The following is a 23750-nucleotide window of genomic DNA, read 5'->3' on the forward strand; positions in this document are numbered from 1 at the left end:
CACTGTCCTCCTCTCATATTGGACCGTCAGTACCCTCGAATGACTACTTTTAACCTGAATCCACCTCCTCACACTTTAACTGAATTTAACCACCCTGCTTTGTATGTGGAAAAGATTCTTTGAATAAAATTAGAAAATAGCAAAGACGTACACTGAGATGAACAAAGCACATGAAGATTTGTAATGAGAATACTTTTTAAATTAATGATGTGAACCTTTTTCAAGCCTTTCTAATAAGATAATGCAAGGTGGTGGTGCATGTGTTTACAGAATGAAAATGCAACGGTTGATGGTAATTTCAGGCAATAGCAAAAAAGGAAATGAAGAATTATCACGTAATTTAATCCTTTCATCTCTGGAAATTAAAACATGAATTGAGCAAACACATTCATTTATCATTTTAGATCGTAGTGTCAATGGTTGAGGGGGAATCTGTTTTATACCTGACTCGACCTCCTACTGTACCATTATTAGCAAATAGCATTAAAATTGGCTGTGAAATGAACATGGTTTATTTTCAAGGGTACAGAGAACTATCATATTTACAGCTTACAGTAGGCCTAAGATCCCTTGTTACGTGTTTATGGTTCTTATGAATCATGCTTGTTCATGAATGCATTCCTCTGTCTGTGTGTGTGTGTGCGTGTGCGTGTGCGTGTGTGTGTGTGTGTGCGTGTGCGTGTGCGTGCGCGTGCGCGTGTTGTTTGGTGATTGGTCGAGTCAGGATGTACAGCCCCTTTATGTGTGCATGCGCACACACGTGTACTAACATGTCCAAGAACTCGTGTGTGCTGTAATTAAGAATAATCCTCAGAAAAGCCCTATTTATTTCCAGTGCTTTTCAGGTACTGTCTTTCTTAATCCTTTTCACGTTTCTTTCATTATCCCTCCATAGTCTGAGAAGATAATGAGAACAGTAGGCCTACTTCCCTACAAGCTCTAGCTTTCATATACAGATGGATAAAATGCATGCATACTAACATGTGTGTGTGCGTGCGCGCGTATTGAATGCACACATTCAAGATCCTTGCTCCAAAACTATAGTGTATACAGGATAAAATGACAGAGAATCTATGAATGCAATTCTTCTCATAAATAAGCTGTGCAAGTTCTCTGTATTCCCAGAGGGGAAAGGGAGGTGTGTGTGGCTTGATGATGTTGTGTCCTTAACAGTGAGAATGGCCTATTTAAATCACCTCCTTATATAATTGGCTCGTTTGCACTCATCCATCATCCTCTCAGTAATCTGGGGGAAAAAAACAGAATTTGTGTAGGTGTGCATACTGTAGCTATGGATTTCTGCACACACTGACTGTACTACATTATAATTTTTTACTTCCAACAGGAAATCCTTTACCCAAGCAGCTCAAAGATGGCTTGGTCCTGCACATTGTCTCTCTATGTGGTAGTATCCCTCTCAGCCTTATTATTGGTCAGTTATATTGTTTCAGTGCTTCTGCATTTCTTAGGATTGGCACTGTACTTCTCCCTTTTAGTTTACATACGTCTAAACCTTATTTGTATTACTCTATGGTCTAAACCCATGCTCCCACACACAATAGACCCATTATAAAACTTAACTGCATCACACAAAAACACACCATAAACCTTGACTTTGGGGTATTTTTTGTCGCAGTACATTTGCACATTTTGTGGAATTTGTCCTCTGCATTTAACCCATATTAGGAACAGGGGGCAAGTGCCACTACACAGCAGTATGAGTGTGTTCATGATTGGAAAAACGTAGCTGCATTCATGCTTTCACCAGTGTTTGGCAGCATCTCTCTCACACACACACACACACACACGCACACGCGCACGCACACGCGCACGCGCACGCACACGCACACGCGCACGCGCGCACACACGCGCACACACACACACGCACACGAGACAGTCACTTTTGGCAGGGAAACAAAGACATGGTCAAGAATTGAGAGGTACGATCATTCAATTTATTGTCAGAATAGACACGTCCCTTCTCATTTGCACAGGGGACAAAAAATTAAATACACATCCTATTTACAAGTATTATGTTAAGGAGGGGTGTGGTGCAGTACTCAGGCAAGGATTTATGATGAGTCAGCAGCTATACAGTATTTGGTGATCAAGTGTAATTTGGTTATAGAAGTCAATGGATTCTCTCTGTTTTCAATATAGAAGAGATGTGGAGAAAAAAAAATGGGATGCTCCGGGGAGCAACTTCAATTGGTTATTGCATTGACGTCCAACTGTTTCCTATCAACTATGACCCATTTTCAGTCCCAAAGCATTGATAATATATTTGATCACAAACACACAAAAGACAAAGTCACTCTAAAATGATATTTTCCTTTTTTTAAGCTTTTCCCTCTGTGGTCTCTGCTAGTCATTTAATGTTCAGAGCAGTCACGCTGTAAGAGAGAGAGGTAAAGAAAGATACCAGATATTAGAGAGAGAGACAGAGATTGATGGAGATATGTTTCATTCCATCTCACATGGTGGCTGGACCTTGGGGCTATATGAGATCTACGTTTTGTACACCAGTAGACCAGTGGCAGACAGCATGTCCATGGTGTGCACATTCCAACGAGTTATTAGTGTTTGGCAACGTTCACAAGCTTTCTTCATTATGTAACTGTTGAAATGAAAGGAAGCCCAATATTTCGCCATGCTTTTTAGAAGTGCTTTTTGAAATGAAACCAGATGCCAGAACTTGTTTTGATTGTAATTAAATACCCATAAAATACCCTTACCAGAGCACATGTGTTTCTGTGCAGTCCTTTAAGTTTCTATGTTCTACATTATCATAGTGCACAACACACCAGATTCTTAAATGAATACAACATGTATATATTTAAATTAATTGAATAAAGCTTGTGATTGTTTAGTGTAATGTGCTGGAAAATAATCCGGCAAGCTTTTGCTTTGCAAACCAATCATTCAACACTAATTTAATGTGAAAAACATGACTTGAACAATCAAGCCCAGTTAGGTTTCAAAATCAGTTGCAATTGATGAATGTGTCAACTTTTGCCAAATTAAATATTGCCTTGCAGCACTGTAGAACTGTCAGAAGCCATTTTCTGCTTCATTAAGATTAACGTATTCCAAAAACTCAATTTGCGATTGGGGAAAGAAAAGCGAAAACCTCATGGTCTCATTGGTATCTCAGAGAAGACATGGATTTAATGCAGAAGAAAACTCCAAGACAAAATGTACAAAAAAAAGAATTTAGCACATAAAACAGTTGCACTGTCAGGAATGACCACTGAACACTTTTTCCTTCAGTTTTACAAGTTTTCCTTGAGCCACCTGACATAGTTTTCCGTCATGCGGCGTGCAATCAGGAAGTCAGTGGGCCACACCGTGAACATCAGTGCTCCGTGGAAACCCGCGTCGTAATGTTCGTGCGTCACTTCCACGCCGGCAGCACGGAGACGCGTGACGTACATGATGCCGTCATCCCGGAGAACGTCGTACTCGCACGTCAGCACGTAGGCCTTGGGTAGAGAGCGTAAAGTGTCATCTGGTACCAGCAGCGGCGAGGCCCGTGGATCGGCGATGGATTGAGACGGCACAATTACACTGGCCGCCTCACCTCCCGCGTCCTGTGGTACAGTGGGAGCACTGTAGTTGTATTTCCCGTGGAAGGATTCGGGCAGGAAAGCACTCCAGTTGACAAACTTGAGCAGGCGCGCTGACTCGGGGCTGTTGTGGGTGTTCGCCAGCATGGCCTTGAAGAGGGCCTTGTCACTGGTGAAGTATTCACTCCAGAAGCGCACCATGAGGGTGCGTGGCAGAAGGGGCATATCTTGATTCTGCATGTACGATGGGGTGTAGAGGTCCAATGCCTGTAGCACCGGGTACAGCAGCGCTTGGACTTTCAAGTGAACCCGCCGCCCTGGCTCCTGCTGTAACTGTAGGGACAGAGGAAAAAAAACGAGAGTTTGGCAGAGAGAGTATTTAGGTAAGGGATGAGTATGCTATGAACTGCATTTGTGGTGCAACGTTCCACCAAGCGTTGACATATCTAAACCTTAGCTCTATATAAACCTACACAAGAGAAAACAGCTTCAGAGCAATTAAAGGGGGTGTAAGAGATATGCAGTATATATTTTCTGTTGTTAAAATACATGCTAAATAGCAAGTAACAGGGGCTCTTAAGTATGAAAGAAATAACTTTTCAGGTCGAGATACCAATTTCATCCAGTCAGGAGAGAGAACTCATACAGGATACAGGAAAACACGTGAAATTGAAAGTGATGAAACTAAGAAATGAGCATACAAAATTGGAACAATATAAAATTGAAGCTGTTAAATGTGTTGTCTTTCCCGATAGGATGAAATACAGTAGGTGACAGACCTGAAATGTATTTTCTGTTTATTAAAAAGCTGGAGAGACAGGGAGACCCACTGAAAAAACAATACATGTTTTTTTTCTCCGGTATCGCCACTATCCTCACGACCACCCCATCCCACACACGCACTAACTGCACAAGAGGTTAGGGCAGGTTTAATATGTTCAGAAACATTGGCTTCACTGATATTCAGAGCATTACTTTTACTCTCAACCACTGTCATTGACATAATGCAATGCATCTTATTTTCTATGCATCAGTTATTGTTGACCCATCTGTTTCTAAAATAAAATGTACATAAATAAATAACTTCTGTTAAAATGAAAAATATACATGAGTTTGAGTACCTGCTGAGACACTGCAGCTGCCAGATTCCCCCCAGCGCTGTCCCCAGCCACAGCGATACGTCCTGGGTCCACAGAGTACTGGTCAAGCACATCCTTCTGGAGGAAATGTTTGACCACGCGGTAAACGTCCTCATATGGCACAGGGAAGTGGTGTGCTGGGGCCAGGCGGTACCTAACCGAAACAAAAAAGGAGAAATGCACAGGTAAAACTGGAGCATTAAAAGCCATTAAACACACAGTCTAATCTAAGCCTATGGAAATGTGCCCTTTGACAGTGGTGATGATGATTGACAGATTCAGTGCAATGATAAATAATAAACTTATTATAAACTATAAAGATACTGTGGCGATATTGATAGGAACCAATGTGTGTAGGTTAAGAAATTAATAGCCAAACGGCACAGAAAGAAGATGATGGATTCCCTGTTCTCCATAAGTCCACCAGAAAACTTTGAGTTCTCAGACTTTCCAAGTTCGCCCATTTGGATCCGCAGATTCGAAAGGTTCAGAGACTATCAAGTAAATTCATTAGCTTTCACCATGGGTGATAAAGCTGATGACATTCTGAGCACACTGAGCTTAAGTGACACAGACAAAAATAAATGCAGTAAAGTAAAAGAGGCTTTTGATAAATATTTCATTTGGAAACATAATGTGATCTACAAACAATGCAGATTTAACAAAAGAGGTCAAGAGCCAGGTGAATCAGCTGAATCGTTCATTTCACACTGCCAACATGGTGCACTGCAGGAGGACATGATTAGAGACAGGTTGGTGGTAGGCATAAAACACCAGGGCCTGTCAGAGAGCCTGCAGATGGACAGTGAATTAACGCTGGCAAAAGCTGTCCTAAAATTAACACGAAGAGATTAAGAAACAGCAGCCCACTGTAAATTACACAAATAGTCCAGACCAGAAAGAAGCTAATGTTGATATGATGAAATTCAAAAAAAAAAATCAAAGACAAACTCAGACAGGGAAAAGTGCCCAAGGCAAGGGTCAAAATGACTATGAAAAAGGGCAGAAGAGCTGTGGACGATGTGGCAAAGCACCACCACATAACCTGAACAACTGTGTTGCAAGGGATTCAGAGTGCCGGAAATGCCACAAGAAAGGCCACTATGCAGCCCTCTGTAAAACAAAGCCAAGCGTGGATGAAATCCAGGAACAGGAGGTAGAGACTGTTTTACTGGGACAGGTGTCCGCAGGTGGTCAGTCAAAAACATGGCAGAAGTCGGTGATGTTGAATGGCCAACAAACCACCTTTAAGCTGGACACAGGAGCGGACGTGACAGCCATTCCAGCTAAAGTCTACTCAAAGAAGCAGCATGGCCCACTGCTGGGACTAGGCAACAACACTCTACAAGTGAGAGGTCAGTTCAATGGCGTCATAAGATTTAAAGACCCGACAACTGAACAACCAGTGTTTGTAATACAAAGATTAGCTACCCCACTAATTGGTCTGCCAGCAATTGAAGCACTGCAGTTAGCCTACACAGTTGACAGTATTCAGGAGCAGACAGCTGACATTAAAAGGCTGTAACCCAAAGTTTTCACAGGCCTGGGAAGCCTGCAAGGCTTGTACAAAATTAAGCTGACAGAGGATGCCAAGCGCTATGCATTGTCACTGCCACGCCGTGTACCTATACCCTTGATTGCGAACGCAGCGGAAGGAGGCGCGCCGAAGGCGCGCCTCCGCGCAAGTGGAGCTTACTATGAAACCGTGCTTGGCTTGTGTGTGTGTCTGCGATTCTGTGTGTCTGTGTGCACTGCCTATGTGCAGCTGTGTGCAGCCAAGTAAATGTCCAATATAGACGTACCATACATCAAATGAAAGGTCTTTGAAAACTGAACACACCTGTCAAGGTTGCGTTTAAGCCCGCCCTTTCCCCCGGAAGCCACGCCCCGGAGAAGGCTCCTAAAAACTCCCCATTGAAACCCCATGTTAAATGAAAAGTGCCCGAATCGCTCCGAAACTTTTTCTACCCCCCCTAAGTCGGGGTCTACGAACAAATACTTCGGCCTCGGATTTTGGCTCCGCCCCCCGGAAGTGGGTGAAACAGGCACTTCAAACACTTTGTTGAATTGTTCAAAAACATTCAAATTTTATTTGGGGTGAATTTTTATTTTTCTAAGATGCTCCTTTTAACGCAGAATTTTTTGGTATTTAAAAAAAAAAAAACGCCTTAGTTTTCGAGCTGCGTTCGCTTACCGCGTTCGCGCGTCTTACTTGTAGACAAAGTTAAAGAGGAGATCCAGAGAATGGAGACTCTGGGAGTGATTGCGCCCATCGATAAGCCGACAGAGTGGTGTGCAGGATTGTTGTGGCACCAACGGAAAAGTCTGAATCTGCGTGGATCTGACCCACCTAACTCGATACAGCTGCCGTGAAAGACTCATTCTTCCGACAGTCGACAAAACCCTCGCCAAGCTGTACAAAACTCTACGCCACAGCTGGCTTCTGGCAGGTACCACTGCACCCAGAATCAGTCCCCCTGGCGACATTCATCACACCGTTCGGGAGGTGCTGTTTTCACAGATTGACATTGGGGATTTCGTTAGCACCCGAGCACTTTCAGAAGAGGCTAACACAGATGCTAACACAGATGCTGGCAGGACTGGAAGGAACAGTGTGTCATGCAGATGACATCCTTGTCATTGGGTCATCGCGTGAACAACATGACCATAGGCTGAGCAAAGTGTTTTAGAGAGACTACAGAAGGAGAGGCTGACATTCAATGACGATAAATGCCAGTTTGCTGTGGACCGTGTCAAGTTCCTAGGTCACATCGTCAGGGCCTAGAAGCAGACCCAAGTAAAATTAAAACAATCACAGACATGCCCAAACCCAAAGATATTGCACGTGTAAGAAGATATTTGGGCATGGTAAATTATATAGGGAAGTTCTCGCCACGTATTGCCGAGCTCTCACAGCTCATAAGAGAGCTGCTCAAAGCTGACAGCGACTGGGCGTGGGGGAGCATGCAGCAGCGGGCATTCGAGGAGCTGTGACGGGAGCTGAGCTCAACCACTGTCCTGGCACAATACTGCCCAAACAGAGAGACAAAAGTTGCAGCAGACGCTTCCTCATTTGGACTCGGAGGGGTTCCATCTCACGCAGCATGACGGAGGCGGAGTGTAGAGACGCACTGACCTGGGCGTGTGAGTGCTTTCAGTCCTATCTATTAGGGATGGACTTTCTGACACAGACAGACCACACACCCCTCATTTCCCTGCTGGGCAGCAGAGCCCTTGATGACTTGCCCCCTAGAATCCTGAGATTCAGACTGTGACTGATTGAACATGTACTGGTGAAGTACCTAATTACAGAATACGCACCGTCTAGGTCTCCAATCCAAGCACCGCCAACGGCGGAAGAAATACAGCTGAAGAAAGATGTTGGTGTGTACATCAACCAAGTGGTGGACCACCTACCTGCATCAGATTGGAGGCTGGCTCAGATCAGAGCCACACAAGATGCAGACAGTATCTGCAAAAGACTAAAGAACCTGGTGCAAACTGGATGGCCTATCAGCAAGGCTCTCCCACCAGAGCTTCAGCAGTACTGGCAGTATCACCAGGACCTGCTGATTGCAGATGGACTGCTGATGGAAGGCGAACGACTTGTCATCCCTGACTCTATGCAAGAGGAGATGCTGAACAAAGTTCAAGAAGGTCACCAGGGAATCACAAAGTGTATCACCAGAGCACAACAATCCATATGCTGGCCAGGTCTGTCAAAGCAGATAAAGCAGAAAGTGGGAAACTGCCAAGGAGGCTCATAATGCCCCCGAACCACTGCTGACGAACACCGTTGCCGGACAGGCCATGGCAGCGTGTTGGAGCAGATCTGTTCCAGTTGGTCCCCAATTTATTGCAGCAGAATTTGCAGACTTTGCCAGAGAGTCCGACTTCAAACATTTGATCAGCACCCCCTGTTATCCTCAAGGTAATTCAGAGGCTGAAAGGGCTGTGTGAACGGTCAAATCTCTCCTGAAGAAGGGAGAGGATCCACACAAGGCCCTCATGGCTTACAGAGCCACACCACTGGCACAAGGTGCATCTCCTGCACAGCTGCGGATTGGTCAAAACATCAGGACGCCCCTGCCCGTCAGTCAGGAGAAGTTGGAGCCGAGGTGGCCGGACCTACAGGCTTTCAAAGAGAAGGATCAGGACACGAAGGAGAAACAAGCATCCTGGTTCAATTAAAGACACCCCACACAGCAGAGACAAGAGCTCAGACCAGGACAAAGAGTCTGGGTGAAGAACACTGAGCACCCAGCCTGGGACCATCACAGGTCCAGCCAAGACACCAAGGTCCTACAACATCGAGCTGCCCTCAGTCTGGAGAAACCGGTCATTCCAGAGACATCAGGGCGCATGATAAAAAGACCAGTCAGAATGGTCTTATAATAACCAGTGTCTTAGATAGAAAGCTGTGGATAAACAGGGCTGACTAACGCCTGCACAGCTTAGGGGACTCAGGCAGTCTACCCTGACCCCTAGATAGGAAAAGTACATTTAAGTTCATTAATATTTGGTTTGTTTAAAAGAAAAGAGACATTACAAGTAATTCAGTTGCAAAGTTATATTGTGTGAAACATAAATGTTATGCTGAGGAATTCTTTAACAGTTGATTACATGCAGTACACTCCTGAGTTAAAGTATAAGAAAAGAGTTGTGTTGTTCATCTATATTAGTTATAAAGTATACTAATAGAGCCTGTTACAGATACTATTGATCAAATTATGACATTTGTTTTATAAGCATTGTGATCAGACATGGAACTGCATGATCAGCACATGACACGTGACCTGCTCTGGTCTGTCTCCACGCTCCACCTAAACCATCGTAAGGAGTGAAGGTTTGGTCAGAAGTGGAAGTTTGGACAGGCCAATGTTGTAATTTACACAATTTATAACCCACTTTGTTTCTGAGAACATAAACTGCCCAAGCATAAATATGTCTTGTGCGGCACAGTATGTGTTAAAACTTTTTGATAAACATGGTCAGAAGCTGACCATATATAAATAAACTAGTCTGTGGTCATGTGGATGTTCAGGAAAAGGGTATAGACAGTGCCATCTATTAGAGAGTTACGCCAACTCCGTTCACTTCTTCGGGCCAGGTCTTCTACATACACATACATTGGCGAATAGTGACAAATCCCTAAACCGGAAGTTCATGGAATGCATTGAAGTCGACGGCTCCTTGTCACTATTTCCAGCTACATGAACCACGTGACCGACGCTGTTTCTGACCCCTCATTGGCGCAACTCTCTAATAGAAGGCTCTGGGTATAGAGTAGTAGATGCAAGAAGAATCCATAAGGTTTTAATTGTTACTCACTCATACAAGTTGTGCAATGTTGGTGTGGCATGTCCGCAAGACTGTGCAACAACATTGGCATAAAATACAAAAGGTAATACTGGGTTTCAAAGAAAAACATCACATGCCCCACATCATAATGGGAAGTCACAGCTGAATGGGTAGAGAGCCCGCCTGGGAAGCAGGAGGTCCCATGTTCGTGCCCAGGCAATGTGTCGAGGGATCCCCGAGTAAGACACTTAACCCCTAACTGCCCCCCGTACTCACTTGAGAAGCACTCGGCTGGGTGAAGCTGAAAACCACATTTGAAAACCACATTTCCCCCGTGGGATGAAATAGGTTTAACTAGAAAAAGTGCTCCTCTGAGCACAGGTCTCCGCCAGGTCAGGTAGGTTATTGTGGGCCAGCAATGTTCGGAGTTCACCAATCAGGATGGAATATGAAAATATTGAAAAATCTGATCCGTCTTGATCACTTGACTATTGAGATAATGTGTACCGATTTGCGTGATTTTCGGACAATTTGTTGGAGTAATATAAAATGTTTTTAAACGTAGTGAAAATGTACCTGCAAATTTCCCCGCAATCGGACGCTGCGTTCAAAACGGGTCACTCCTGCAAACTTTAGATGTCAATCTTAGCCAATCAGGATGGATTATGAAAAATCAAACACATCCGTCTTAATCACATGACTAATGACTATAGAGAACATGTGTACCGTGATGTTTTTTTTGTATTTGCGTGATGTTTGGACAAAATATGTAGGAATACTGTCAAAAAATGTGTTTTGCAAAGATCGGCCTCCCAGTGGTGCTATAAAAGGCGCATGTGAAACATTTGGGGCAGAGGTTCTGCTTTGGCATCCAGGGAGTGTGTGTGCAAAGTTTTGCTGAGATGCCAACGGTGCCGGAGATTAGCTGTTCACAGACGGACACACACACGGACGGACACACACACACACACACACACAAACACACACAGGACAGGGTGCAAAACATAGTCTCTGCCATTCCTTCGGCCTGGAAAACATAGCAGCAATGAAATGTTCAGAACTAGGGGGTGGCAATTACATTTTTAGAATAACAACAGTTCAAAACAATAAAAGTCTGATTCTAAAAACGCCTTCTAAATCCTGACCTAAGTTTTCAGAAAAACTTTATTAAAAAATTACAACAAATGTATGTTGCTATATACTGTACATAGACATGGCCTTCATCAGATGACCACCTGCCGAAACGTCACCATAGCAACGCTACAGTAAGTGTTACTGTAGGTTCTAGCCAACACAATTGATTGTAATGCTGCACTTTCTTGACTATACACACATTCATGAACAAAAACACTATTACCGGTATACCGGTGTGCCATGTAGCCCAGCTTTGCCGAGTCTGCTAATTGCAATGCATTTAGATCAAAGTCCTTTATTACTTTTTCACTGGTTGAGCCCATAGACAAATACGTAGACGCCTCATTGGCCACTGGGGCCGTACATCATCTCCCCACCCCTCCACCCCAGTGCCATCTATTAGAGAGTTACGCCAACTCCGTTCACTTCTTCGGGCCAGGTCTTCTACATACACATACATTGGCGAATAGTGACAAATCCCTAAACCGGAAGTTCATGGAATGCATTGAAGTCGGCGGCTCCTTGTCACTATTTCCAGCTACATGAACCACGTGACCGACGCCGTTTCTGACCCCTCATTGGCGCAACTCTCTAATAGAAGGCTCTGCTCCACCCCATTCACTTCTCCACTTGAATTAAGAGACTGACAACTTACTTCTGGTCCCTTAAAGGGACGGTCACGGGCACCTACGTCACACAGATACAGGAAGTAATGTGAGATAGCCAGTATTGCTTTCCTATCGTTTGTCTTTACCCATGCCGAGCAGCCGATGGCCTCACACCTTGACAAGTTCACTATCCAAATTAGCAAGCTGTGGACAGAATAGTTTATCACCTGTTTTGAAAGTGCACATGCACATATGTGCATGACAATGATGTGGGTGCAAGGCTAGCTAATGTTTGCAGGCTATCCACATAATGACAATACTGACCTGGGGAACATAGGACCCTGGAAACATAGGTACCGTATGGCCCTGGATGTGTTGCAACACTGTGGTATTGCTGTTGAAATAACATCCAAATATTTAAGCTTTAAGATAGGTTTTGTCAACAATGTCACAACAGCCGCTCTTCCTTTGCCTTGGCCTCCGACCTGCTGTCGACACGATTAGGATTCAATCCACTTTGTGCTTTCAGAGAACTATAGTTCTATAAATTATTACTCATGCTTGGGTTTCAGAACCTAGGAATATCTGATACGGAAACCACAAGCACATAATAATCATTTTACACTCTCCCCTGTTCAACACTGGAATACAATTTGTGGATCAACCATTATATCATGTTAAAGGTCCTTAAGGCGTATTGCCCTCACACTTTATGTTTGTTAATTGCAAAAACGAAAACATTCAGAGAAGGCAAATTTATGATTTTAAAGGCACTTCAGGCACATTGCCCTCTCACGTTGTGCTGTTAACTGCAAAAACTAAAACATTCAGAGAAGGCAAAAGTGGGAGGCTGAACAAGAGGGTTACAGTGTTTGTGGAATGAGTGAGTCCAGTGTTGCTTTTACAGGGAAGGCCTGGCTGGCAAGACCTGGCCTAACATAAACCTGGTAGCTCCCCTCTGCCATACTGTGAATAATGAGGATGGACAGGCGCAGGGGGCTACCACAACAACAGAATTATATGCTTTGTGTATGTGTACTTGTGTGTGGGTGGAAAGAGGAAAGTTGAGAGAAATCCGTGTATAATCCATTAGGGAAATAGTGTTAATCACCTTTATACCATGGCCACAGACAATACTCAATTCTGATTAGCCAGAGGGTGCATTATTTTCAGATAACCGCATGGCTGTGGTCTTAATTAATATGCAAAACAAGAAAAGTGTGCTCAGCCAGATCTGGTTGTCTACCCAGTGCTATGTGAGTCGTGGGCTGCAGCCGCCAGGACACAAGGAAGCTGCGGGGAGAAATAGTTTGTACGATAGACGTTTACCCTATGGGTAGAAGTGAAAGCGGTTTTGGAGGCCCCTTACTTTGTTTTGTGTGGGAAAAAAAAGAAGAGAATTTCAATCTTATTTGATAGCATTTGTGGTACTTCTTATGGGTGGAACTAAAATCACTTTTAGCTCTGCATTGTTTAGAGGCCCCTCAATGTGTTATTCAAATGTGGGTTACTACAAATATGGCATTCATTAAGCTTCATAATTTTTTTTGCAAAACGGGCCCTCCTGCAAATTTTGCAAGACAATATAGCTAATCAGAATGGAATATAAAAACTGACTGATACATCTTGACCACATGACTCAAGAGAGAATGTGGTGCAATTTGTGTGAGATTTGGAGAAAATCTGTTGGAGCTGTAGCAAAATGTATTTGAAGAAAATGCTAAATGGCGGAAAGGCAGAAATAAAGTTCTTCCTTGACCTATTTGGAGTGTGCATGCAAAGTTTCACACTGATCGATCCGTCAGTGCCCGAGTACTTGCTCACAGACACAGACACAGAAAAACGGACGGGGCGAAAACATAACACTGTATGGTTATTCAAGCTAACAATAGTTACAAACTGTAACAACATGGATTTCAATATAACTTTCAGATTTTAGGGGGAACATGAAACCTTATGCAGTTGATTGTAAAAGACATGACTATTGTCAATTGACTGACTCAGTTGGAACTTGTTTCTAAGGCGTTGTGGCTTCCCCCCCGTTGCTGGAGATATAACGTAACATTTATTGCAAGGTTGGCAGAGATAGTGCCAACACTAATTGTTGGGACGTGGCCATATAAGCAAGAAAATCTAATCTGAGCCAAATAATTATACATTCTGTGGAGGAAAACTGCAGTAATTAGTCTCTGAGGCATGCATTATTTTTCAATAACCATAAGGCTCAGAGTTGACTTATACATAATGCACAGTCCTCCCTCTCACAGCCGGTTGTTAAATGTCATGCAAATAAAATAACCACTGGGCCCCAGCAGAACTCGTCAAGTCAATGGATACAGAGTGACATACTCACTCTACATTGAGGACCACCGCGTTGAGTTCCGTCACCATTTTTCTGGCCAGGAGATCATATGGACTCATCCCTGCATGGACACATAATACACAGCAGAATCCGTGCAAGTGTTAATTTAACTGTGAGAGTGTAAAAAGGGTTTGACATTCAGAGTTAAACACTCTGGATTTTACTGTGTAGCAGCCACACATGTCAAAGTTACTCTTACAGAACACCACACCATTTTGCTAGAGTACATCCTGTACTGTGGAAGGAAGGCAGTTTCTGCATTTTAGCCTCTCGTAACCATGAGGGTTCAGTGCTTCCAGAATAGGACTGTGGCATAAAGCTGGGAAATGCTGGAGCACAACGATCTTCAATGAGGTCATCTTCAGTGTTATGCAAGTTCACACTTCACAAGAGCTAGCTCTTAAAAAAAACAAAAACAAAAAAATGACTTCATAGTTCACAATTTAGAATTTTGAACTAAGTTCATAGTCTCAAAAAAATAACTAGCACTTCCATTCTTCAATTGTTTTCTGATCTGAGCTATTATTTTTCAATAGAACCTCCTCCTCCTCCCCATCTATCCCCGGCCCCACTTCCCAAACTAGATAAATCACTGTATACTATTACTATAGAATCAGAGACAGAGATTACTTTTAAAAGCCAAGAAAAAAGTATGTATTGTTTTACCACCTAAACAATGTGTCAAATTATTATGCAGAAAGTAAAAAAAAAAAAAAGTGCAGTACAGGTATAGGCCTTCATTTAACTAATTTCCGATACGAATTTAATTGATTATATTAAACCATTAAAGTCGACCATACCAGCCCTGACGAAAAAGGATAGTCATTTTGTATTTTCAAACAAAATGCCAGACACCAGAGAACATTCTGCAGTACTGCTTTCCTAACCACTGTTCATTATTGCAAACAATGGCTACATACTGTATCTGCAAGGACCTATGCGTTTATCTGCCAGGACCAGGACCTACAGTGTGTTACGTGGCTAAGTCATGGCAACACCGCGTTTCCATCTGTTACAAGCCCAGTGTCAAGCAACCCACGTAGCATGCTTGGCTAACGTAACAGTGTGTGTAGTCCTTTCACCACAAATGCTGTTACGGCTCTGTGACACACAGAGTTTCTTTTGTCAGTTTTCCCTTTATTACCAACAGTGTTAATTTTGACAGCAAATTCTGATTTAGTCTCTAGTCTTAGTCTTTTGAATAACACACCACACATGAAATTGTTCAGTCTTAGTCTAGTCCAGGGGTCTTCAATGTTTTCAGGCCAAGGACCCCCTAGCTGAGAGAGAGATGAAGCAGGGACCCCCTCTATATTGTAAAAAAAAATATTTCAGATAAACGTTTGCTGCTCTTTTTTCCCTCTACACCTATAACTAAAAAATAGCAGATCTACAAGCTCACAACGCCTCGCGCTGCGAGGCGTTGTGAGCTTGTAGATCGGCTATTTTTGGCTTAAGTTCTCCTCAGAAAAGGGATGCTAGGGTTCAAGTGGTTAATGTGAAAAAAAAATCACGTCACACAAAGATTTGGCGGACCCCCTGTAGTAACTCTGAGGACCCCCTGTTGAAGACCCCTGGTCTAGGTCTTTTAGTCTTAGTCAACAAAATGAACACTGATTACCAACAAAAACATAGTGTCGCAACAATCTGTCCCTGGTTCTATACTGGAGGTGCTAGTATCGTTGCTAGCACACGGCTGATCGCAAGACATCTCACTCTTTCAGGTTGATGCCGTGGGCATGTCCACTCATTATTCTAACCACCATCCATGGTGATGAAACGTGCAGTCCCTAGGTGTACTAACAGCGCTGAAGTAATTGTCCCCCAATGAACGTGCGGTTCATTTAAGGGTCATGGTTAGTTGGTTTGAAAATATGCTCACTCTTTTCAGTAATTGTCCTATGGGACCTACTGTATAATAAGCAGTTCAAAATGCCACTGCTTTCCACTGTGTTGTCAATCATGGAATACCTTTACACGCAAGGATAATATATTAAAGTTGATACATTAATGATGTAACGGTTTACAGGGACTACTTCGTTGTTGGATTAAAGGATAATTGGATGATATGTTTTGGTTAAAAGGAAAAGTATTTTGTTGAAAAGTTAAAACTCTGTGTTCTGATAATAATCATTGCTAGCGTGTGATGTTTGTTGTTCAATAACAGTCTCCCTGTCTCTCCATTAATAAACCTGAATTGCATTTTCAGGTTTGTTGCCTCAGCCAATCAGGAGAGAGTACCAATTTATCAGCTTCTTTAATGTATGAGTTCTCTCTCTTGATAGGATAAAATTGGTATTCCGACTTGAAAATGCATATTCTGTTAACTAAACAGCTGGAGAAACAGAGAGACTCCTGTTACTGAACACAGACTCTATAATGATTGCTATCAGAATATATAGAGCAATCTACTGTAACGATTATTTTACCAAAACAATGTCACCTTTAATTTAAACAACAGTATTTTCAGGACAAAATATTTCAGCATTGGCTCTAGTATCTCAGGTGCTAGTGCTACTATGCAGTTTGTAATAGTAATGGTAAATTCAGGTTCTCAGGTAAATCACCACTTATCAATTAATCAATGAGGAATTGATAAGGTGAACCATCGATCGATTAAGGATTTAATCACAAATGTGCATCTCTAGTCGGCATTGTTGAGGATATATGCACATCAATGTAGCCCAAGTATATTCTCCCATTACAGTAAGCCTTAAGAACTATTTTTACTGACGTTTTAAGATGTAGGCTATGTGACACCAGAGAGATACTTCAAGCCAGTTCGCCAGATAACTTCTAATGAAAGTAGCTACAGTAACTGTCAGAAAGCCTTTTCAATCGTACAGAAAAGCCACACAGCTATTGGACTGTGTCTTGTTTTATTATCAATTCAACAGATTGTAGAGACAGTGTGAACTGTGTCAAATTGCATTTCAATTCCTTTCGTCTTGGCTTACCCAGGCTGGCCACCCTCTGAGGTACCATCACTCCAGCAGACGGTGCAATATTTCCTCAGGTTACTGAGGCGGTGTGTGTGTGTGTGTGTGTGTGTGTGTGTGTGTGTGTGTGTGTGGAGGGGGGTGTGCGTGTGTGTGCGTGTAAACCAATTTGTATCGAGGATATTTTCATGACATCAGAGAGATACGTATATCAATACTTCAGTCAGGACCATTAATATTTATTAGCAGCATAAACAATGCAATACCTTTATGTTTGGCTTCGTGGTTCTGTTCAGATCCCCCCCTCCTTATCCTGTAGCATACAGCAGTGGTTCTCAATCTTTTCAAGCTGTGACCCCCCAAAATGATCATATTTGAACTGGGGACCCCCCACCCTGACAAGCACTTGGAACTGTAGGAGTACATTTAGTTTGACTCGGTTCCACAGATACATATTGTGAAAATAGCCCATCTACAAGCTCTCGCGTTGCAAGGCGTTTTTATAGCATAGTTTGTTGATTACTTTTGATGCAATAATGGTCTTTTTTCTTTTCTTTCATTCTTTTTCTTTTTTTAGGTATCAAAAATGTCTCAAAAGTCTTTAAATCATCACTTCGCTGTCATCTGGAGACCCCCAAAATCATGTGAAGACCCCCCTGGGGATCCCGTCCCACAGGTTGAGAACCACTGGCATACAGGATAAAGCAGGGGGCCTACAATAAATCCCCCACAGTGAGAGAGACTGAACTGATACTGTACGTGCTCAGCTGAGACATCAGCTGACTATCTGTTTGAAAGCTACAGGAGCTTGATTATGTGCCTGAATAAACATCATGCTCTTCCTTGCGATTGCCTGCTGGGGGATCACATTAATGCCGGGGACACGAGCAACCTGAACATGCTACCCTCGCTCGACGGGGTGGAGGAGGTGATGATTGGCGAAGGTGCGCATAGCGAGGAAGCTGGATCCTATGGACAACCACTCACACCCCCTCCACATGGAGATCGTGGGGCAATTGAGCAGCATGGGAAATGATAGATTCATCTACCCCAATGGGAAAGACAATAGGCTTAGACTGTCTTTTGTGCTGGTAGCTATGAAGATTTATAATGAGGCACATGATAGTTGCTCTGCTCGTTCAATTGTATAATTAGCTCTGAAGTAACCTCGCGTCACCAGTCTTTCCACCTCGGAGGAAAGCCTGGTATGCGTTATTAAAGACCCGTGTGATCATGTCTAGGCCACGCCTACAGGAAAAAAAAATAATAATAATCTCTTTCCGGATTTTGCCCATCCGGTTTTGCAGTGCCGCTTTGTTTTGGTTCCCCAATCCCTATTTAAATGGAATAGAATTTCCCCGTGGGATAATACAGACGCTAAATAGTCTCCGGAAAGTACACTCACATTTATATTTAAAAAATAAGCTAAACTACGCCGCACCAAGGATTTTATTAGGACAGACCTATTTTGGGGTGAAGTTTTTCCGGATCTGCCCATCCGGCCGCCTGATGACACGGATGACGCGCCTGGTGACGTAGGGTTACTTCCGCTCCCGACCGGATCATAGACCCGAAAAGGTATGCTGCCCAGGCTAGCTCTGAAGTAAGAACAGCTCATTACAGTAAGGACAATGTCTGACATGGTTACTGTGTGTACAATCATATATTTTTTGGTCCTGCCTTCATTGTTGAGGGTGTATACTGTTGTATATTTTGTTCATTATTGATGGCGTTTCTTTTGTGTGTGGTGTCTTTAACCTGCTGTATCCACAGTACATTTCCTTGCCCTGTAACTGTATCTTAACTGCCGTGCTGCCTTTGGCGACGGAATTTCCCTCACAGGATCAACAAAGGTCTTATTGAATCTTATCTCAATTTCTCAATACCCTTTCCACCTAATATTGGATCATCTCTCTCATTTGTCTTTTTGGATTAGAGGCATCTACCATTTCTCTTGTTTCTGGAATATATTTCCTACTCAAACTCCTTATTGGAAAATATATTTGCATTGATTGTGGTTACTAAAAGTTTTTCTTCTTAAATGTATTCAGTGGCAAAGAAGATTAACCCGCCACTCACGGGAGCTGCCCAGACACCATCCTCCTCCGTGCAGGTATATGACAGCCCTCCTGAGCTCAGTGTGAGCACCCGGCAGCTTGGGTTGGTACAGCACCACCTCCACCCCGTCAAGCTGTTCTTCTGTTACTTGCACATACTCATCAGACACAGGTACCACCCCCTCAGCCAGGGTGATGAAGTACATCACTCCCATGTAGTCCTTCAGGCCAAGTAACTCGCTCAAGTCTGCCTGGAGAGAATGTGAGTGACAGAAAAGACAGGCAGATAAAGGAACATATAGTCCATTGTATTGTTCAACACGTTCTCAATTCAATACAGCTGGTAAACATTAAGAACACAAAGACAAACACATATGGACACCAGCGGCAGACAATTCCGATGGCTGACAGTTCAGAGTTCATCTTGAGTTGAGGCAGCTAACAGCACTGGGAAGAACCCATACACCACCTTTTAGCTTCAATAAAGGGCTTATGTGTTCAATTGTGTGACTACAATATAACACATCTCTTGGTGAATATCGCATTGTGAAACATAAATCATATGACTAAAAGTCAACAGGAGTATATATCCCCATTAGAAATAACTCTTTCAAAGATCATAAGTGCATGACTGGTCATGTGAGGCAGGCAGTCAGAGGTTGATGGTGCATAACACAGATCAGCTGAACACATAATCACAGCAAGTTCAGCAGTCATCTGTAAAATCCACTGTCAGGATCCCCTATATTATCCTGCAAATGAGACTAAACTCACTCAAGTATAAATCCATTCAAAGTTCTGCACAAGGAAAAGCCAACTGTTCATGGGCACAACACCAGAGGAAGCTCCTATGACCTTTTCCCCCCTAGATTCGACACAAACTTGGGGAAAATGCATTCGACTATACTGCCACCAAATTTGGAATGCCCTACCAACAGCCATGAACCTTCTCGAGTCCCCATCCACATTTAAAACTGACCTAAAAACATGGCTGTCCTCAAATTATAATTGGACTTAGATAATGTCCCCCTTAACCTCAGCATCCGCACTGTGTGGAAAGCTTTCGCTTAATAATCGACAAGCTCACAGCGCGTTGCGTCGATCGCAGTGGTGTAAAGTAACTAAGTGCATTTACTCAAGTACTGTACTTAAGTACAATTTTTAGGTACTTTTACTTTACTGGAGTATTTCCAATTGTCTATACTTTTACTTCTACTCCACTACATCTCAGAGGCAAATATTGTACATTTACTCCACTACAATTACTTGAAAACTTTAGTTACTACATACTTTGCAGATATAAATTATTACATTATAAAACATACATTAACCACTTAAGCCCTATTTTATACCTAGGCTATTTGAAAATAGGAGATCTACAAGCTCACAATGGTCGCATCACGACGTGTTGTGATCTGTAGATCTGCTATTTTCAAACATTTTAGTACTTTTACTTTTGGTACTTTAAGTACATTTTGATACCAATACTTTCGTACTTTAACTCAAGTAATTTTTTTGTAAATTCCGGACTTTTACTTGTAACAGAGTGCTTCTACATAGCGGTATTGATACTTTTACTTTAGTAAAACATTTGAGTAGTTTTTCCACCACTGGACTCGATCAGCAATTTTCCCCACAATAACAGAAAACAGAAAATACACTAGTATAGAGCCCTGTGGGACTCCGCTCAACCATATGGGGTTTAAGTGGTTAAAGTTCAGTTTCTCCTCTGTTTATTTGTTTGGCTTTTATGCTGTAGTACATTATTGCAGTACTGTATTGGTTGAAACAGTTACACTGAAACATTAGTTTCCTTTTGTGGTTTGTGCGCGTGCGTGTGCGTGGATGTGCTGTGTTGACGCATGAAAGTATGAGCGAGTGAGACAGACACAGAAAGAGGCCAGCAAAAACTGTTTATGAATTTAAAACATGAATAATATATACAGTAGATGAATAAATAATAAAGTACATTTAGAATGTTTGTACTGTAAATGGAATATTAAGTTCCCTGAAATGAGGATTCACAATCCATAAAGTTAATACTACGTCAAGTATGATGGAACTGCTCATAGAACTGAAAAGGACTGGCTTTATTTTGTCCACACTTGAGTACAATTCATAATTCTTTATATTTGTTCTTTTAATTATGTGCTAAAAATATCATTTTACTTTTGTTCCCCACCACAAAATGTCTCTATACATTTACTCAAGTACTGTGCTCAAGTAGCATGCAATTTTGAGGTAGCCTATACTTTTACTTTAGTATTTACATTTTTATCATTTCTAGGCTACTTCTGTTCCACTACATGTCAGAGGCAAATCAACTACAATTATTTAACAGCTTTAGTTAGTTACTTTGCAGCTTTATGATTAATACAAAATATACATTAACTGATAAATGATGATATATTATTATGAGGCTATATGCTAGGTTATCAATATGGCACCATTACCAGCTAAAGTGATAAACACATTAATGCATATGCATGCATACAATCCAAAAATATGACTGTGAAATATGGTCCATTACGCATAATAAGCACTTTTAATTTGCTCATAGTCTATATTTTTATTTTGAAACCAATACTTTTGTACTTTTAAACAAGTAAAATGTCAGGACTATTTCTGACATTGTGGTGTTGTTAATTTTAGGTTACTGAATAAATATAGCCTAATCCACTTCCACCACTGCTTGCAGACATATAAGGATGTGACATCACAGCCTAATCACAGCAATAAACATGACCATAGATTTCCTTAATAGGCTCTATAATTAGAACAGGTGAGCAGGACCTGAGGACTATACAATAGACATGGATTAGTCTCTGACATAATCTGGTAGCCTATCTAAATCTACACAGCAACCTCAGCAAAACACACGTTTAACCTGACAATGCATGGGACAAGGAAAACAAAACTGCAACAAACCCACGGTGAGCTGAATTGAAACAAAGAATTGCTTTTCAATAATGTTGTTATATGAATAACGAAGGCAAAAAAAAGGACAAACAAATAAGGGGAAAACGCTTGTGGCTATACTTACCAGATGGCTGAGACTTCTGAAGAAAGAGTTGGTCAGCATAAGTTTCCATCTCTCCCCTATCTCCTCGGGAATGGGCTCATAAATGTAATAAGCGGTAAAGGAGCCCATGAACAGGATTAGAAACACACCCTTCAGCCTCATTTTTAGCCGCACGGTCCCCCAACAAGGTGCTGCTGGACAAATAGGACGTTACGCTAAGCTTGGTAAACAATTCACTCCCGTGCGGGCAAATAAGCTGCTATTAAATGTTGGATATATAGGCCACTTGTTATTAAGGTCATTTATCGGCGTGGAGGAGGATGACCGGGGCTTTTCATCGTGGTTATCACTGCCGTGCTGCACGTCCCGTCACGCATGTCGGTGGCCCTGTTACAGCAAGTCCTCCGCACCGGTGGAAACGCGGGGTTCATTAATGTACCGACCGGCTGGTGATGAGAAGACAGGCGCGCGCGCCGCGCCCCCCCAGCGGCTCACGAGGCAAGCCGTCCCGAAAAAACCAAAACACTCGCCCCAAAAAACAGCCGCCCCCGGGGCAAATCCGGCGACCTCGGAACGGTCGCCACCTGCTATTCCTAAACGTAACCTCAGTCAAACTATGCCTAAACCTAACCTTATTCCTAAACGTAACCTCAGAAAACTATGCCTAAACCTTACCTTATTCCTAAACGTAACCTCAGTAAAACGGTGCCAAAACGGTGCCTAACCTTATTCCTAAAACTTGACGAAAAAAATAGGGGCGAGCGTGTTTTGGGGCGAGTCTTCCGGTTACCGCCGCCAGTCCTTTGGCCCGCGACGCAAATTCCTCAGGTGCCGCTCGAGCGTCCAGGCAGCCGGGCACTCTGACTCTATTCAACCCCGCGTGGAGCAGCGAGCAAACTTTGTCCTTAATAGACTATTACTCCTCTGGACGGAACTGCTGCTACACAACGACTGAAAACCATAGCTGGTCCACGGATCTTTCCCTGTAGTGCAGTCTTTCATTTGAGTTTTGAATCAGTCCAAATATCCGACGCACCTCTGCTGCACGCAGTATAGTCCGTCTGTTATGCTTCTATTTCCCTTGGCTATAAATACCCAAGTCACTTCAGGAATACGAGAACCAGAGAACCCCTCTGGCGATGCATAATCGTGTTGCCCTATAGAGGGAATAGATAGTGGTTGTGAGGCAACCTACGCTAATTATGGTGACAGGCAGATACAACTACAGGGGGGATGCTGCGAAATGCATCACTTTCCTAGTGCAGAGTTGGCTATGAGGGCAATGATGACACCTGTGCTCTCACATGTAACATGTTTGAGAAGCAGTGTGATAATTAAAAGTAAAGCTGTCATGTAACCTCACAAAGCAGTGATAAGAGCTTTTTTTATTTAATTTTTTTTATCTTGCTGTCTAATTATAGCCTAAAACATGACTTAGATAAAAGTGCAATAATTGCTATTTGACTCTCTGAGCCTCACATTGCAGCTGTCTTTACACAATGACATCATAGTGTGCCTTCAGCCTTTTCCGCACATTAGCCTACTCTACTGACAAACCTATACCTTGTGTGGAATAATGTCAGTGTGTGCAGTGTTTGTCTGTGTTTGTCATATAGGCCCAC

General features: G+C 42.7%; 1 protein-coding gene across 1 annotated transcript; it reads right to left on the reverse strand.

Moving 5' to 3' along the window:
• Window positions 1–1976: 1976 nt before the first annotated feature.
• Window positions 1977–23179, reverse strand: aadac (arylacetamide deacetylase). The gene is made up of 5 exons (XM_080428021.1): window positions 22150–23179; window positions 19129–19357; window positions 14102–14171; window positions 4688–4859; window positions 1977–3899 (listed from the first exon to the last, which is right to left on the reverse strand). Exons 1-5 carry the CDS (start codon window positions 22288–22290, stop codon window positions 3273–3275), a joined length of 1239 nt encoding a protein of 412 aa, XP_080284147.1. The 5' UTR covers window positions 22291–23179; the 3' UTR covers window positions 1977–3272.
• Window positions 23180–23750: the final 571 nt, after the last annotated feature.

The sequence above is a fragment of the Gymnoscopelus braueri genome, assembly GCF_963280865.1.
Source record: "Gymnoscopelus braueri genome assembly, chromosome: 5".
Classification (NCBI taxonomy): domain Eukaryota; kingdom Metazoa; phylum Chordata; class Actinopteri; order Myctophiformes; family Myctophidae; genus Gymnoscopelus; species Gymnoscopelus braueri.

Excerpts from the sequence above, each read along its gene's own strand:
- aadac (XM_080428021.1), bottom strand. The coding sequence starts at position 22,290 with ATGAGGCTGAAGGGTGTGTTTCTAATCCTGTTCATGGGCTCCTTTACC. Across the intron at positions 19,358-22,149 it reads TCAGAAGTCTCAGCCATCTG|GCAGACTTGAGCGAGTTACT; the intron begins GTAAGTATAGCC and ends CATTCTCTCCAG. Across the intron at positions 4,860-14,101 it reads GCGGTGGTCCTCAATGTAGA|GTACCGCCTGGCCCCAGCAC; the intron begins GTGAGTATGTCA and ends TGTTTCGGTTAG.